At 41.5% G+C, this 14,070-nt stretch overlaps 3 protein-coding genes across 4 annotated transcripts; 2 read left to right on the top strand and 1 right to left on the bottom strand.

Annotated features, from left to right (window-relative positions):
• Positions 1 to 217: 217 nt before the first annotated feature.
• On the top strand, positions 218 to 5,096 carry LOC125308187 (TLC domain-containing protein 3A-like). Of its 2 annotated transcripts, none has more exons than XM_048264517.1 (7): positions 218 to 422; positions 606 to 1,827; positions 2,156 to 2,239; positions 2,415 to 2,631; positions 2,716 to 2,811; positions 2,985 to 3,317; positions 4,802 to 5,096. In XM_048264517.1, exons 2-6 carry the CDS (start codon positions 1,706 to 1,708, stop codon positions 3,270 to 3,272), a joined length of 807 nt encoding a protein of 268 aa, XP_048120474.1. In that variant the 5' UTR covers positions 218 to 422; positions 606 to 1,705; the 3' UTR covers positions 3,273 to 3,317; positions 4,802 to 5,096. The 2 variants fall into 2 exon arrangements, with proteins under 2 accessions (XP_048120474.1, XP_048120475.1); XM_048264518.1 differs by having other exon boundaries at positions 219 to 422; positions 606 to 823.
• gemin4 (gem (nuclear organelle) associated protein 4) lies at positions 5,092 to 8,766 on the bottom strand. The gene is made up of 2 exons (XM_048264514.1): positions 8,603 to 8,766; positions 5,092 to 8,373 (listed from the first exon to the last, which is right to left on the bottom strand). Exons 1-2 carry the CDS (start codon positions 8,610 to 8,612, stop codon positions 5,225 to 5,227), a joined length of 3,159 nt encoding a protein of 1,052 aa, XP_048120471.1. The 5' UTR covers positions 8,613 to 8,766; the 3' UTR covers positions 5,092 to 5,224.
• A 340-nt stretch (positions 8,767 to 9,106) lies between these two features.
• On the top strand, positions 9,107 to 13,302 carry dhrs13b.2 (dehydrogenase/reductase (SDR family) member 13b.2). Its single transcript, XM_048264516.1, has 8 exons — positions 9,107 to 9,224; positions 9,396 to 9,581; positions 9,664 to 9,936; positions 10,048 to 10,377; positions 10,809 to 11,144; positions 11,359 to 11,451; positions 11,578 to 11,594; positions 11,856 to 13,302. The coding sequence occupies exons 1-8, from the start codon at positions 9,185 to 9,187 to the stop codon at positions 11,868 to 11,870; spliced, it is 1,290 nt and encodes a 429-aa protein (XP_048120473.1). The 5' UTR covers positions 9,107 to 9,184; the 3' UTR covers positions 11,871 to 13,302.
• Positions 13,303 to 14,070: the final 768 nt, after the last annotated feature.

The raw sequence follows: 14,070 nt of genomic DNA, 5'->3' as shown, positions 1-14,070 counted from the left end.
CTCTTGAAAGATTATAATATCAGAATTAGTTTAATAACAGAAGGTGTTTGCTATTGAAAGCTCTAGCAGAAATCAGTATTTTGAAGTTTATTGTGTAGTCCAAGGTCCCTCCCTGCCCTCAGTTTCTCAGGAATCCAGTTGATAGTTAACCCCATTCATAAAGTCTCTTGAGACAGTGATTAATCATGACATAACGAGGAGGTCTCCAAGGAACAAGTTGTTTCACCACCCTCTGTTTGGCCAGACAGATAAATAGCAATGGGGGTGACCACTTAATGGTTACACCTGTACAAAGGTGAACAGGATAATTTCATGACACATGACTTGTGTCCCATGAACTCATACTTGAAATCTAACATCAACCAAGAAAGAAAATCAAGACAGTTGGGGAAAAATGGAGTTCAGAATGACTTCTTCACTACGTAAGTATAGATCAACATCTTGTGTTGGTAGTAATCTAGTCCGTGTGTACATCTTAAATGTAAAAAAAAATATTATTGGATAAGCTGTCCCTGAGGTTGAGGGAAATCAACCCAAAATAGCTTTGAGTTTTATATTTGTGGATAAGCTATTGAACTACTACTGTGTTTTTATTTGTCCCCTAGCTGGACAGCACTCCGATTTAGTTTTGTGGATTGTGCTTTTGGGAAGAAGAAAGTCAGGAAAGAGTTCAACGGGAAACAGTATCCTTGGAAAAGAGGAATTTGCAACGGGGAAAAAAACAACCATGTCGGAAAGACACTTCGGCTCTGTAGACGGGCAGCGGGTGGGTGTTGTAGACACTCCTGGCTGGAGTCTCTTTAGTCTCGCCAACCCCGAGAAGGTGAGACGGGAGATTATGCGCATCCCAAGTCTTAGCGGCTACGGCCTGCGGGTCTACCTGTTGACAATTCCTGTGGGTTCTTTCACAGAGAAAGACAGAAAAGCAGTGGAAAAACACGTCAACCTGTTAGGTGACAGAGTGTGGTGCCATACCATTGTGCTCTTTTCGTGGGGTGATCTGCTACGGGGCAAAAGCATTGAGGAACACATCAAAGAAATAGGGGAGCCTCTACAATGGGTCCTACGCAAATGTGTCAACAGATACTGTCTCATCAGTAATACAACTGGATATGACTGTAACCAAAATGCTCATTTACTGCAGTACATTCGAACTCACATGGCATCTATTTCTCTGGACTCGCGTGTTATTCCACACAGAAATAACTTTACGGATGAAGCTCAATTTAATTGGAGAGGGCGAGTTCGCACGGATACATCATATGAAATGACGAATCCCGGACGGTGGCGAAACATGAACGTGCCAAATTTGAACCAACGATATTTATAGTTGCTTCTGCTTTGTAACATTGAGGTCATATTAGGCTACCATTTTATTTAAGAGATGTTTTATTTTCCTTTCGTTGTGGTAGACGCCCATGACCTGGTGGACCCAATCCCTATCTCAATATAAACGTGATAGTGTGATCATTTGACAAGGGGAGAGGGACTCGCTTCCTATGCGGAAATAATACTATGAGTTGGGGTCATCTAGAATAAAATTGCTACACGGTTTTAGGAGGTTACGTATATTTTTCTCTCACAAAGCTTATAAGATGTAAGCTGATGTTCTCCCGGTTTGAGAACACTTTTATAAACGACGAACCACGAATTTCGCTGAGTCGTTGTTCACAAACTGAAAGTTCAGTCCACATTTAGCCTGGAGATGCTAACAATATTTTTGTCTGGATTCGTATTTTTTCCGGGGTTTTACTTCACTTTGAAACACATCTTTAAAACTCGTTTCAAAAAGTGGAAAGACGCGGATGTGGCGTTAATCAGTGAACGGTAATGCTTACATACTGTACATGGGCTTAAGACATTGCTCTGTTGGCCAGTGTCAAGGACAAATAGATATGCTAGTGTTCATTTTATGGTGGCCTGTAACCATTGCAGTATTTTGAAGTGTTTGATAAAACTGAAGCCTAACATATAGCCTGATAGGACTAGACTTCAGGCTATAGGCTTCTCGTAACAAATTTTATTTTTCTACACTTATATACAGAATATAATGCTAAGTCTATACGAGAGTGTGTTAGAATTTGTCAATGAACCAAATATATATTGGGATACTTTATGCGTAATGTATTTTGTTCAAAACTCATTCTACCTAAAGGATGGTGTCCTCTATCCATGCAATTATGGCTTCCACATCAGGTGTCTTAATTGTGGCTTCTTGCAGTGACATCATGACTGACAGGTAAGAAAGAACAATGTATGCATCTGTTTTAAGGAAACATTCTGAAATGTAATTTAGTCTAATAGTCTAATGTTCTGTTATCTACAGTAATGCACCAACCCCACAAATCTAGTTATTGAAGTTTTGCATTTCAGAATTCTGCACTGAATATTCACCCATATTTGTCATTACACAGGCACAGGCTTGCAACTGACTTTGTGTTGTTTGGAGCACCTTATATGGCCTATGACATATATGCCATGTACCAGGTTCACTACCTGAGTGAACAGGATAAAGGGCATGAGGCATACAAAGGTCATTCACTTCACACTGTCACTAAGTTCCTCCACAAAGACTTCCTGTTGGTCCTTCATCACATTGCCCTGATCACTATCTTCATGCCTGTGACTCTGGTCAGTATTTGGGTAATGAATATTCACAGGTGTATTTCTTGTAAAAATAAAACAGCAATCCTTACATGTTTTGTTTTTGTTTAGTTCCTGCGGAGAGGCCTTGGAGACTTCTTTATTGGATGTTTCCTCACAACAGAACTCAGCACACCATTTGTGTCAATAGGAAAGGTTCTCATTCAGGTTGGAATCATTTCAGCATGATTTCTTATGTGTGGATCTTAATAGAAGTTGTCTCAAATGTCACTGTATGTCGATTTTATGTTTTCATCCCAGTGTAATTGTTGCTCTAATGTAACTTGAATGTGACTTTCCTGAATCATTGTTCTTACTCAGGATTTTCTGTTTGCTTGTAGTTGGGATTACAAGACTCCACATTGCACAAAATCAATGGTCTGATGGTTCTCCTTACATTCTTCCTGTGTAGAATATTACTCTTTCCCTTCATGTACTGGGTCTATGGTCATAACTATAATATACCTTTTCACCAAGTGGCCTTCCATCTTCCATTGCACTGCAACATTGGGAACCTCTGTATACTGGCACCACAGGTGTACTGGTTCAGCCTGCTATGCCGCAAGGCTCGTCGCCTCTACCTTCGGCAACACAAGAAAAGGAACAGTGACACTCCAAAAACAAAATGACACCTCTTGATTAGTCTCTACTTTTTTCACAAACAAGTTTCTCAGGTTTGTATTGTTTGTGCCTTGTTGAAGCAATGTGAAGCAATGTCGGTTAGCCTGACGAGCCAGACCCACATTAAAATGTAGGGTCTGGGCACTCACCGTTTGCAGTGCTCAGTCCGAGGGGCGGGATAATCGGGTGTCTTTCAAATTCCCTCTGCACGCAATAGGACAGCGCTATGAGTCCCATGCGTTTTCCCAGCGGAGCTAGTTGGCTAGTTCAAACTTTTGCCAACTTTCAGTAAAATAAAAAGCTTAACTCGTGTCACACTGTTCGCCAACAGCAACATCCAGCTTCTTTGTTTTCAAGTAGCAGGGAATTCAAGCCAAACCGTTGCAACTCTGCCATCAAACATTATGTTAAGCCCACTTAACGACTATACACGATTTGATTGGCCTGATAGAAGTTTAATTTTTCGAGCTCACAAGCCAACGGAGAGTTGCTAGACTAGCCCTGGCAGCAAATGTAATTTGTTGCCGCTAGGGTGCGTCTATATTTCTAGGCTAGTCGGTCGGTACCATCTGAGGAGAATAAGCCTCATAGTGATTTTTGGCAAGGCATTCCACCTTAGAGTTAGAAAATAAGTGATAGCATTGCATTGTAGCTTTTTGTGTGTTATCACCCTGTTTATGTCTATTATGAGGGGCTAAAAAATCTAATAATAGAGATCCTCACAAAACTTCCGTGGTTGATTATTTAATCATATTATCATAACATTGGATAAAGTCAGGTTCAAAATTCTTTTTTGTTTTTAATTTTGCTGACATTTGAGTGAAATGCTATTCCTAAAATTCCTAAGAATGTATTCATACATTTGCTGGAAAAATATATATACTATAGGTCACAAATCATATATGAACAACCTTTAGTGTTTGTAAGTACAATTGAAGTGGAGATTTCTGGTTCAGAGTCGTGAATATAGATTTTCTTTATTGGCTATTGGCAGTATTTTGATCTACTCAAAATACCCACATTCAAAACACCCACTGTAATAACATTCATATCACTCTAGTATGTCCCCAACAAAAACAAGAATTTTGAACCAGAATCTGTCCAGTGTTAAGGTTTCTGTACTTAAAATGAATGCAAATTATTGCATATTTCATTAGATAAAGACAAAAAATATTAATGTACACAATCAACTGTCGAAGTTTTGTGGGGATATCTATTAGTTAAATGTTCAGCCCATTCACCTGTAAAATATTCCTCCATAGACATACAATGGACATAAACCTGCTGATAAAACACAAAAAGCTACTCAAATGCAATATCACATATTTTTTTAATTCTAGGGTGGTATACCTTGTCAAAAACCACTAGACTTATTCCCCTTGAATGGTACCGATTAACCAAAATAAGGGGGTCTGGCTCAAGGACTAAATGCACCACTCTTTCTTTCAAGGCATTTGGAAATACATGTACTGTTTTTCTGTGTAAGTTTACTTGCTGTGAACCTAAATCATTTCGTTGTCCTTTGTCCCTTGAATAGGACACCCCCATCTACCAAGACCACTGACATTTCTCAGTATGTGTGAATAAATGTGTTCTTTCTGTTCCTTTAAAATTATTTACTTAATTTAGTTTCAAACCATTTTTGTATTGTATTCGGCAGATGTGTGCTATTCATTTTAGTCAGTCAACAAAGATTAATTCTGTTTTGTTGTATTATGCATGGATAAAAATGATGGATAGAATGTAATGTAACAGACAGAAAATGTCATTGAAGATGGTTCTATCAAGACTATTATGTAAATAAAAGTGTTGTAATAAAATCCATACTTGAATTAAACAGATATTTTATTAATAATATTTATTTCTACAAGCATCTAGTAAACAGACATGAATGGAACTGCTGTTCAAGGGAAAATAAACACTGACCCTCAAATCATAAAATAAACTTAATGTAATTACATCAAAGCTGTGTAATCTTCTGCAGGAGAATAGATTTCATGTGTTCATTATCCAAGTTGTCTGTGATGGTTTTGAGAAAGTGCCGTGTGTTATCACCTTCAAGAGAAGTGCAGCTTTTGGGGTGTGCGGCAAGGGTCGCCTCATAAAGCGTCAGAATTTCCAATGCGCACAAGAACAGTGGCTCTGATTGGCATGGCATCATCACGTGCACGTGCATCACGTGGCAGAACAGCTGGGTCAGGACAAACAGCACCTCCTGGCTGCACACCTCACCCCCAGGCTTCGGGTCACTTGAGGGTGAGCTGCTGGGTGGGAGTTTGGCCTTGAGCACGTCCAGCGTCTCTCGGATGGTGCTGGCGTACAGCCGGCCCACGTGGGCCCAGCCAGGAGGAGGGAGCCAATCAGCACAGCTGGCACCGCAGAGCAGCTGGAGCACTCGCAGCAGGAGCACCGATAGGCGCAGCTCGCAGGCGAACGCCCGCAGGTCCAGCAGGGGCAGGAACTCCGCGTACTCCAGAGAGTAAGGCACGTGGAGTCGGCCGGAGGTAAGGAGATGTTTCACTGCTCGCATGACCCTGGCCCACTCGCCCAGAGTGCACCACGGAAGGGTCTGTGAGAGAGTCAGTAGCAAGCCTTTACTAAACATGCTGACAGTGTCCGGTGAGAGCTGATCTAGGGACAGGGAGTCTAGCATGATTTTCTGAATCGCATCAGATAGAGAACAGCACTCCAGCCATGCCAACAGTCCTGTGCCCTGCCCATACTGAACCAACTTAATGCCAGACCACTCCTGTTCCGGCAAGTCGCACACTTCTAGCAGTGAACTTGGCACCTCGTTCTTAAAGTGATCTCTCCATAATGCTTTCAGATGAAAACGCACAGTCCAATCTAGTGCCTCCACTTTACTATAAAGCCAGAAGAGTGCTCGGGACCAGGTACTTGGTGCTGCAGCAACTTCCTCACCGACCACCTCACCCAGTCGGTTCAGAATGGAGGTCAGAACTTCTTTAGACTCCATGGATACATGTACAGCGTCTGAGGTCACCTCCCAACACCTGCAACTCTCGCTCAATAGCTGACACAGACAATAAAGAAGGGGAAAAGGGGAGCAGTCCATCACCCAGTGAGAGGAGCCATCCTGGGGTTCCAGAACCAGAGCAGAATGCAGCAGCTTCAAACACATCTCCAGGCTGTAGTGGTGTGACGATGGGGAGGAAAGGTAAGGAAAGATGAAGGTGTGGAATGCCTCCTGAAGTGGAACAAAACTCCTCCCAGAGTCACCAGAGGGTTCCATCAGGGCACCCAGGAACTGGAGGAAATTCTCCTGCTCCTGAGAAGAGGCCAGTTTGTCTTTTACAGTTTTCTGCAGACAGCGGCACAACAAGCTTCCACCAGTCTTCCCACTCTCCTTGTCGCTTGGCTGAGCGCCCAGTCCAGAGAGGCACTTTAGAATTTTGCTAAGATGAATGTGAGCTCCCAGGTTCACCACAGCTAGGTGGCAGCACTGATGTAAAGTGGCCTCTGGGTTTTGAAAGGCAACACGAGCAATGGCAGACACAGCCAAGTCAGAGTTACTTTGTGCTCCTCCCTGGATAATGCAGTTGAATGCTAAATTAAGCTCCTCACTAAATCCTACGGTTAGTGCCTGTGGTAGATGTCCATGCAGCCCCTTCTTAGAAAGGTTGATCATGTCAACTAGTGTGTTGTTCTTGTCTGATGTAGGGAGTTCACAGAAGAGGTCAACAACAAGATCTTTGAGTCTTCTGCAATGCTGAATGTCCTCGTCAGTTTGGCATTTGGCAATGAGAATGGAAACCAACTTCATGACAAGTTCCCTTTGTTGAAATGCAGTTTTATTTCTCTCAAGGCAGCTGATCCACTCATTTCCATTGAGAGACCAGCTCAAATCAGCAACAAATAAAGGGACAAACTGCTGATACCCCGCCAAACGATGGTCAATGATAACCATAGCAATGGAAGCCATTTCAAGAGACCTCTTTGTTGGTTCATTTTGCAGCATATTCTCTGATATTTTTTTCAAGGCATTCTTGAGTTCATTTCCACTTTCTCCTTCTTCAGTCTCCAGCCCAGAACACTGATCCAAGGACTGAAGCATTCGATGGATGCTGTTCCTCAGACCTAGTGCATTCCTGCTTTGGTCACATTTCTCTGTCACTTTCAGCAATCCTTTCTCCTCCCAAACATGTAGAAGGCAAAGAGCCGTCTGCATAGCTTTTGTAAAGGTGAGTCCAGCTGGCTTAACCTTTGAAGGAGTCTCAACAGCAGCGATGTCTTTCTGTGCTTCGCGAATTACCTTAACCAGGTCAAATCTCTCTGTTTTGTTATGATGTTTTGCGAGAGCAACCTCCACTGAAAGCCTCTCAAGTTTCTTATGAGCAGAGCGTTCCACCTGATGGCCCAACAGGTATGATGTATATATTGAGTCAAGGCAATTGGAGAGAGCAAAGCAGCATAAATCCGACGAATTGATGTCATCTTTCATTTCCCTCACAGCACTAAAGAGATGGAACATCACACCTTGGCTTGAGGTATCTGGGTCAAGCTTAGCTCTTTTGGGGGCTGGAGATGGTGCCTCTGTAAACTGGTCTGCAAAGACACCATCAAAGGTCTCTGTGCCTCCCCAGCTGCCCCTCCAAAGCCCCCTCCACACCTCCAGCAGGAGCAGGGCATCCTCAGAAGTCGTATCAGTGGTGACATACTGGACCAGATGCTCCACCTCTAGACATAAGTCAGGAGGTTGAAGACACAAAAGCAACTCCACATATATTTTGTAGAAGTCCATTGATTTCACAACCTCAAACAGCACTGTGCGGTTGATGTCAGGGAGCTGGTTAAGGATAGAAAATAGTGCATTTTCCTTCCAGCTTATCTCCACATCCTTTTCCCTCTCTTTCTCCAAAAGCTTACTCCATAAGATGCAAAGAATCTTCTTCCTCTTATTGATCTCCTCTGCATGCTCACTTTGCACTTGTCCACAGAGCAGCTCTTTTATAGAATCAATTACTGGACGGCCAACAGTGCTCCATTCTTCCTTTTTTGCAGCAGAAAGTGATCCTGCCTGACAGAGCTTATCTGCCAGTAAGAATCCACCCTGAAGCACTGCAGCCATGTCCCCCTTCAGCCAAGGTTCTGCAAGTACAAAAGCATTTCAACCGTCGTAAAATGTTAACTTTACTTTCATTTTAATTGCTATGTGACAAACGTGTAGGAGAATTTAACGACGTCCCTTATAGCCAACACATTGTTATCAGCGCATACAAAAAGTGAAACTAGTCAATCAACATCAACAAACCTGTCAAATACGCAAGTTAGTCTAGCTACACACAGCGTGGATGCACGAAGTTAAATTTCACTTTACCTTGAAACATAGCTGCGCGTGATTATGCGATCCAAATTTATCACAGCAAAATCAAAAAATAAAAGCACAATTACACTTTCGAATTACAGGATATCTAATGCTAGAAGCTACACAAAACGTGGCATGACAGCATTTATTAATTTCTCTCGCTCTTCTGGATTTGAAATTAGGAAGTGATTCTTTACCACCAACGAGTGTGAGACCACGGTGAAGAGAAGACACTACTTCGACTAAGTTGCGCTTTGAATCTACAGTGCCACGCCGTGGGAGTTTGATGTAGTACATTTCTTCTATGTTGAAACAAAGTCCTTTTATTCTCTGCAAGGAATGTTTTCGTGAAATTTGTACAAATCTGTGTTGTATTGATATTGATATGGTGTATTATGGTGTATGCTAAACTGCTAGCATACTCCTCAGGCAATATACAGTCTACTGTCTGACCCCAGTCTGACACGCAGGCGTCTAGCATTAGTGCATTTTTAGCCAGCAACTCCACTGAAATGAAAGCGAAAGTTCGTGAGCTATCTTGTGGGTCTATGGATAGGCTAACTGTGTGCAGTTCTGAAGTAACTTAAATCAAAAATGATTTTGTCTGGTCTTCTTCCCGTGCTGTTTTTCACAGGTATAACTTGTGGTTGTGTGGATTTTTATTGGTGCTAATATGCCTAACTCATGAATTAATTAATCATGAATCGTTTCCACGTATTGTAAATCGCTTTACTTACTCTAGACGCCCCAAACTCTAATTTGGTAGCTACTGTACTTGATTTGGTGCATTTATTTCCTTTTACAGCTGTTGTTAGCTCGCAGTCTGTACATGAAGTTCCTTGGCTGCCATGTGAGTTTGTAGACGAATATTTTGTGACCAACGAGGAAGGACACAAGGAAACAAAATATCACCATCGCGATGCAGGGCTGCAGTTTGGCCAGCTTGGAGACAGTCTTGTGCACTCTGACTTAATAACCTTCCTTGTCACAGGTGAGAGGATAGGCTATTTAACATACACTCCATCCTCATTTGTTACTACGGTATGGTAAGATGATCTATCTGATGTTCTCAGCATCTAAGGTGGACATGCGACGGTACGTTAAAGGCGGAGTGGACACTTTGCAGTGCGAGGTCCGCAGGCACAGCACAGAGGGGATTCAAATGCGCTGGCCTGGCCTGGGAGCGCAGGAGCATGACGTTTGGTTTACCTGCACACTGCGCCATACAGAAGGCCTTTTTGTGATTACTACTTTCCTCAGACATAGTCCCAATGTTCCCAATGATATGCAACCAGACTCAGAACAGCGGATTTCTGTTGAAGATAAAGACACTATCAGCACCACAGGTAAGCCTAAAAGTCAATACATAATGGCCTGCAGTACAATGGCACTACAATGTGCATAAGGGTGGGATAGAGGATATAACTCTCTTCGCATTTCTTTATTTCTGTGGCCAGCTGTAATGGTGGTGTTGAGCAACACCCCCTCTGTGGATGTCGGCCTGATGAAAGAGCAGACGCTGAACTGTGAGTATGCCGTAGACCACAAGTCAGCCCACCTCACTGTGGAGTGGCGACTGCAACGCAGAGGTGACCGCACCAAGCTTTTCAGCTACTCCAGCCGCACGGGCAAGAGCGAGGGCACCGGCGTTTCTGTGAAGGCCCTCAGCAGGGGCGACGCTTCTCTCAAGATCCCTCTCACAAAGCAAGCCAGTGAGGGCACCTACATCTGCTCTGTATACGTGCCTCCGCTCTACGGCAGCCATGACATCAGCCTGCAAATCATGGGTGAGACTCTAATAATAATCTAATAATTTATGTAAAGCACATTGAATGACATCTGTGTATGAAATGCGTTATATAAATAAACTTGACTTGACTAATCCGAAGGCATGACTTTAAAGTTGTAGTGAGCTATGCACAGGATCTGTAAATGGCTTTAGAGAACTACACTGTTCCATCAGCCATGACATGTTGCTTAAGGAGAATGGATTGGTGTTATTTTATTGACTGATGAGCTCAAATATCAAAAACCTTTTGTCAGGATTGAGGACAATACCTTTAATGGTCCAGTTTTGTTTTGTTTTCTTGTGGGAGTGTTTCTGAAATAGGCCGAAGCTAAAGCCATTTACCCTCAAAAAATGGCTTCAAACCCATAACCCAGACCCTGATCTTCATGTTTCTGTAGATACGCTGATCATTATGACCCTTAATTTCAGAGCCTCCCCGAGTGTCCCTCACTGTGAGCTCAGAGCTGTCTCTGGTGGCGGGTGCAGAGCAGAAGGTGCTGTGTGAGGCGACTGGCTACTACCCGCTGGACGTGCACATAGAGTGGCTTAAGGAGTCTCTGACCCCGGGGACGAGTCGCATGCCTGAGGTGCTGAAGGTCGTCATGTTCTCCAGCCATCGCCACCACATGGACGGCACCTACTCCCTCTCTGCTTTCTTCCTGCTTAAGCCTACCCTGCAGGACTCCGGCTACCGCTACACGTGTCGAGTGTCTCACGTCGCTCTGCGAGTGCCCATCAGGAAGAGCTTTACCCTCAGTGTCACAGGTAAGTCGCTCACTGTCCTGGTCTAAGAGATGAATAAAGTTGTACAACTTCATATTGCTTGTTTTTCTATGAGAAAAGCATATATTAATGAGTAAAAGATGGCTTTCCTGCTTTGTATCTGCCTCATTCTATACTGATATGCCATAAGTCTTGTCAGTAACCAGTGAGAAGAATAGAAATGTTAGTGGTGTTCATCGTTCTCTTGACTTTGCAGAGGAGAGTTCAGTTCTGTGGTACGTGTTTTCTGTTGGGTTTATTGTGGCTATGATTGGAATCCTGTGTTTGCTGCTGTCCAAACTACAAACAGGTAAATAAACAGCCACATATTTTACTTATATTTGTTCTGCAACAGATTTTAGCAAATTGTGAGTTAATTTACAAATTGCATGTTCAGCATTGTAGTAATTAAGTTATTCTTACTTTTCTTTTTCAGTAAGAGAAGCAAATAAGGTAAGACCAGTGTCCACAAAATGATGTATCTAAATGTGTGGTTTTGACTGACAAATACACTTTGACACCTGAAGTTTGACCATGGCTCAGTATAATGAGTTCTACCACCCACAGCTGCAGAGCAACAAATTTGGCAAAATCTCAACATTTCACTTGAGGCTCTGCTCTTTTGAGTAAAAGACATTTCTGTGGTCATACAACACACTTGATATACAGTCTACCTGTCCGTATATAACACCATCATTGTATGTCATTTAATAGAGGAAACCCTACTGAAGAAGAGGTTATCTTCCGCTGGCTTTAGAACTGAACCAGTGCAGATCTGGGAGAGATATGCAGCCGACCAAGTACCAGATACTGAGGTTTCCATCTAAATTCTCAGTTTTGCTGCATCTGACTTTATCATCTACATTATGCACTAATCTCAAGAGACTGGGGTGACCTGTGTGAAAAAGACTCCAGTTTCATTGAACCTCCAGGAAAAAATATGTTTTTAAATATATCTTTATTTTTTATGGTGAAATGTTTGCTTTTGTTTTATTGTGATTCCTTAATTATGAATGCACTCTGTCTTGATAAAACAAATGTGTGTGTTTGAGTCTATTTGCTATTTTAACTTGCACTTAAACGGAATAGGATGGAAGTTACTCAAACATTATTAAAGACATTCCACCAGAGGTGAGAAAGAGGAGTGGTCTATAAAATAATGTTTTGAAAATGTTTTTGCATTTTCTGATTGAAGACTTTTCTCATTTGGCAAAACTTTGTTTCGGAAACAGCATTTTTAATACCTGCTGGTTTTCAATACAGTTATGTTGCCTGCATGGATAGAGACAGTGACCATGCAAAGTTTATTGATGGTCAACAACACAATAACTACATGCATCCTTGGTCAGTATCAATCCCTATGCATAAATTATTGAAAGCAAAATGGTTAATATAAAGGGCACATTCAGCAACATTTTCTTAAAATTCTCTAATTTTCCCTCTCTAAAAACAAGTCAACTCCAGATGCATCATATAATAATCCAAATCTGTTTGTCTGGTACTAATTTGTGTTTTCATGGTTTTTATGTTTACTTGAATTGGACAATGAATTGGTGGGCCGTGATTTTTCTTGTTCTTGCTTTGGACTCTGAAATCCCAAATTTCTATAAATGGCACTGCAGAAAGTATTAATTTTCCTGTAATACTATTGTCAGTCTGTTTAAAAGTTTTTAAAGCAACACAATACAACAGTTTGTTTTAAATGAAGGTTTTGTTAGCTTGTTAGTTTTAGACCAAAACTTTGTTGTGGGGCTGTTTTTGTGCATCTGTTTCTTAAGGATTGAGATATCTTGGTGACAGTTGCTGTGATTAAGAATGTTGATGTTTACATCCACACTCCCTCCCACTCCCCTCAAAGGTATGGACAAACATGTGCAGTGTGTTGCAGTTTGTATTGTTGTTGGTACTATCCAGAACCACATGGAGGCAGTATTGTCATCAAAAATAACATCAGCCAAAAACTTAAAAAAACAGATAAAAATGTTGGTCTCTTAATTGACAGTGATCTAAATTTCAATAGTCACATGAATGCAGTAATTAATCAAGATTCTTTGAACCATCATTTTGATAATATCTTTATTTTTGTGGTGAAATGTGTTTTATTGTGATTCCTGAATTATGAATGCACTGTCTTGAAGAAATAAACATGTGTGTGAATTTATTTGCTATTTTAACCTGCATTTAAACTGAATTTAGGTTGGGAGTTACTAATTGTTAGAGAGATGCAACCACAGACGAAAAAGGGGAGCGGTCATCTGAAAGCAATAACTAAATCAGCTTTTTAACCACACCTCAAAAACATTGCCAGAATTAGTGGTCTTATGTTGAAACAAGACTTAGAAACACTGACTCCTGCATTTATCTCCAGCAGGGTTGATTACTGCAACTTTTCAAAAGAGCATCGAACAGCTTCAGATGATACAAAATGCAGCACAAACTGATCACATTACGAATGTGCATGAAATGCGCTATGTAAATAAATGTGGCCTTGAAAATAAGAATAATGAGTATTGTGTAATGAATAATGACAGAATAATAATTATTCTGTCACTGAATTATGACATGCAACATTCAAGAACACATTAATGTGCACAAGTGGGTTAGTCTAGCTATTGTTTTCACTGGATGATATAACTTCTCCTGATGTTGTTAGGAATCATAAAGGCTCTAATTCATTAAGCATGTTTATATGCAGAAGACAATGCCAGAGCAATAGCCATTTCCCCATTTTATCTGTCTGCCAGATAGTACTAGCCTATGCAAGCTGGAGTCCAAAGTAAACAAATAAATGAAATGAGAGAAATCCATTCTTAATGTGTTCCTTATGGGGAGGCCACTTCAGTGTTCTGGTTTGTTCATGATTGGTATGAAATACATGTTGTCAACAGCCAAACCAGTGCAGTCTTTTGAGTGTGTGTATGACACACAT

This window comes from Alosa alosa, chromosome 15 (genome assembly GCF_017589495.1).
Source record: "Alosa alosa isolate M-15738 ecotype Scorff River chromosome 15, AALO_Geno_1.1, whole genome shotgun sequence".
Taxonomy (NCBI): domain Eukaryota; kingdom Metazoa; phylum Chordata; class Actinopteri; order Clupeiformes; family Clupeidae; genus Alosa; species Alosa alosa.
This window is presented reverse-complemented; position numbering and strand designations above follow the sequence as displayed.

What these genes read in the sequence shown, in the direction of transcription:
- LOC125308187 (XM_048264517.1), top strand. Translation starts at nt 1,706, where the DNA reads ATGCTAACAATATTTTTGTCTGGATTCGTATTTTTTCCGGGGTTTTAC. An exon ending in AGTGACATCATGACTGACAG is followed by an intron (nt 2,240 to 2,414) that starts GTAAGAAAGAAC and finishes GTCATTACACAG; the next exon opens with GCACAGGCTTGCAACTGACT. An exon ending in TCTTCATGCCTGTGACTCTG is followed by an intron (nt 2,632 to 2,715) that starts GTCAGTATTTGG and finishes GTTTTTGTTTAG; the next exon opens with TTCCTGCGGAGAGGCCTTGG.
- dhrs13b.2 (XM_048264516.1), top strand. Translation starts at nt 9,185, where the DNA reads ATGATTTTGTCTGGTCTTCTTCCCGTGCTGTTTTTCACAG. An exon ending in TCCCGTGCTGTTTTTCACAG is followed by an intron (nt 9,225 to 9,395) that starts GTATAACTTGTG and finishes TTCCTTTTACAG; the next exon opens with CTGTTGTTAGCTCGCAGTCT. An exon ending in AATAACCTTCCTTGTCACAG is followed by an intron (nt 9,582 to 9,663) that starts GTGAGAGGATAG and finishes TGATGTTCTCAG; the next exon opens with CATCTAAGGTGGACATGCGA.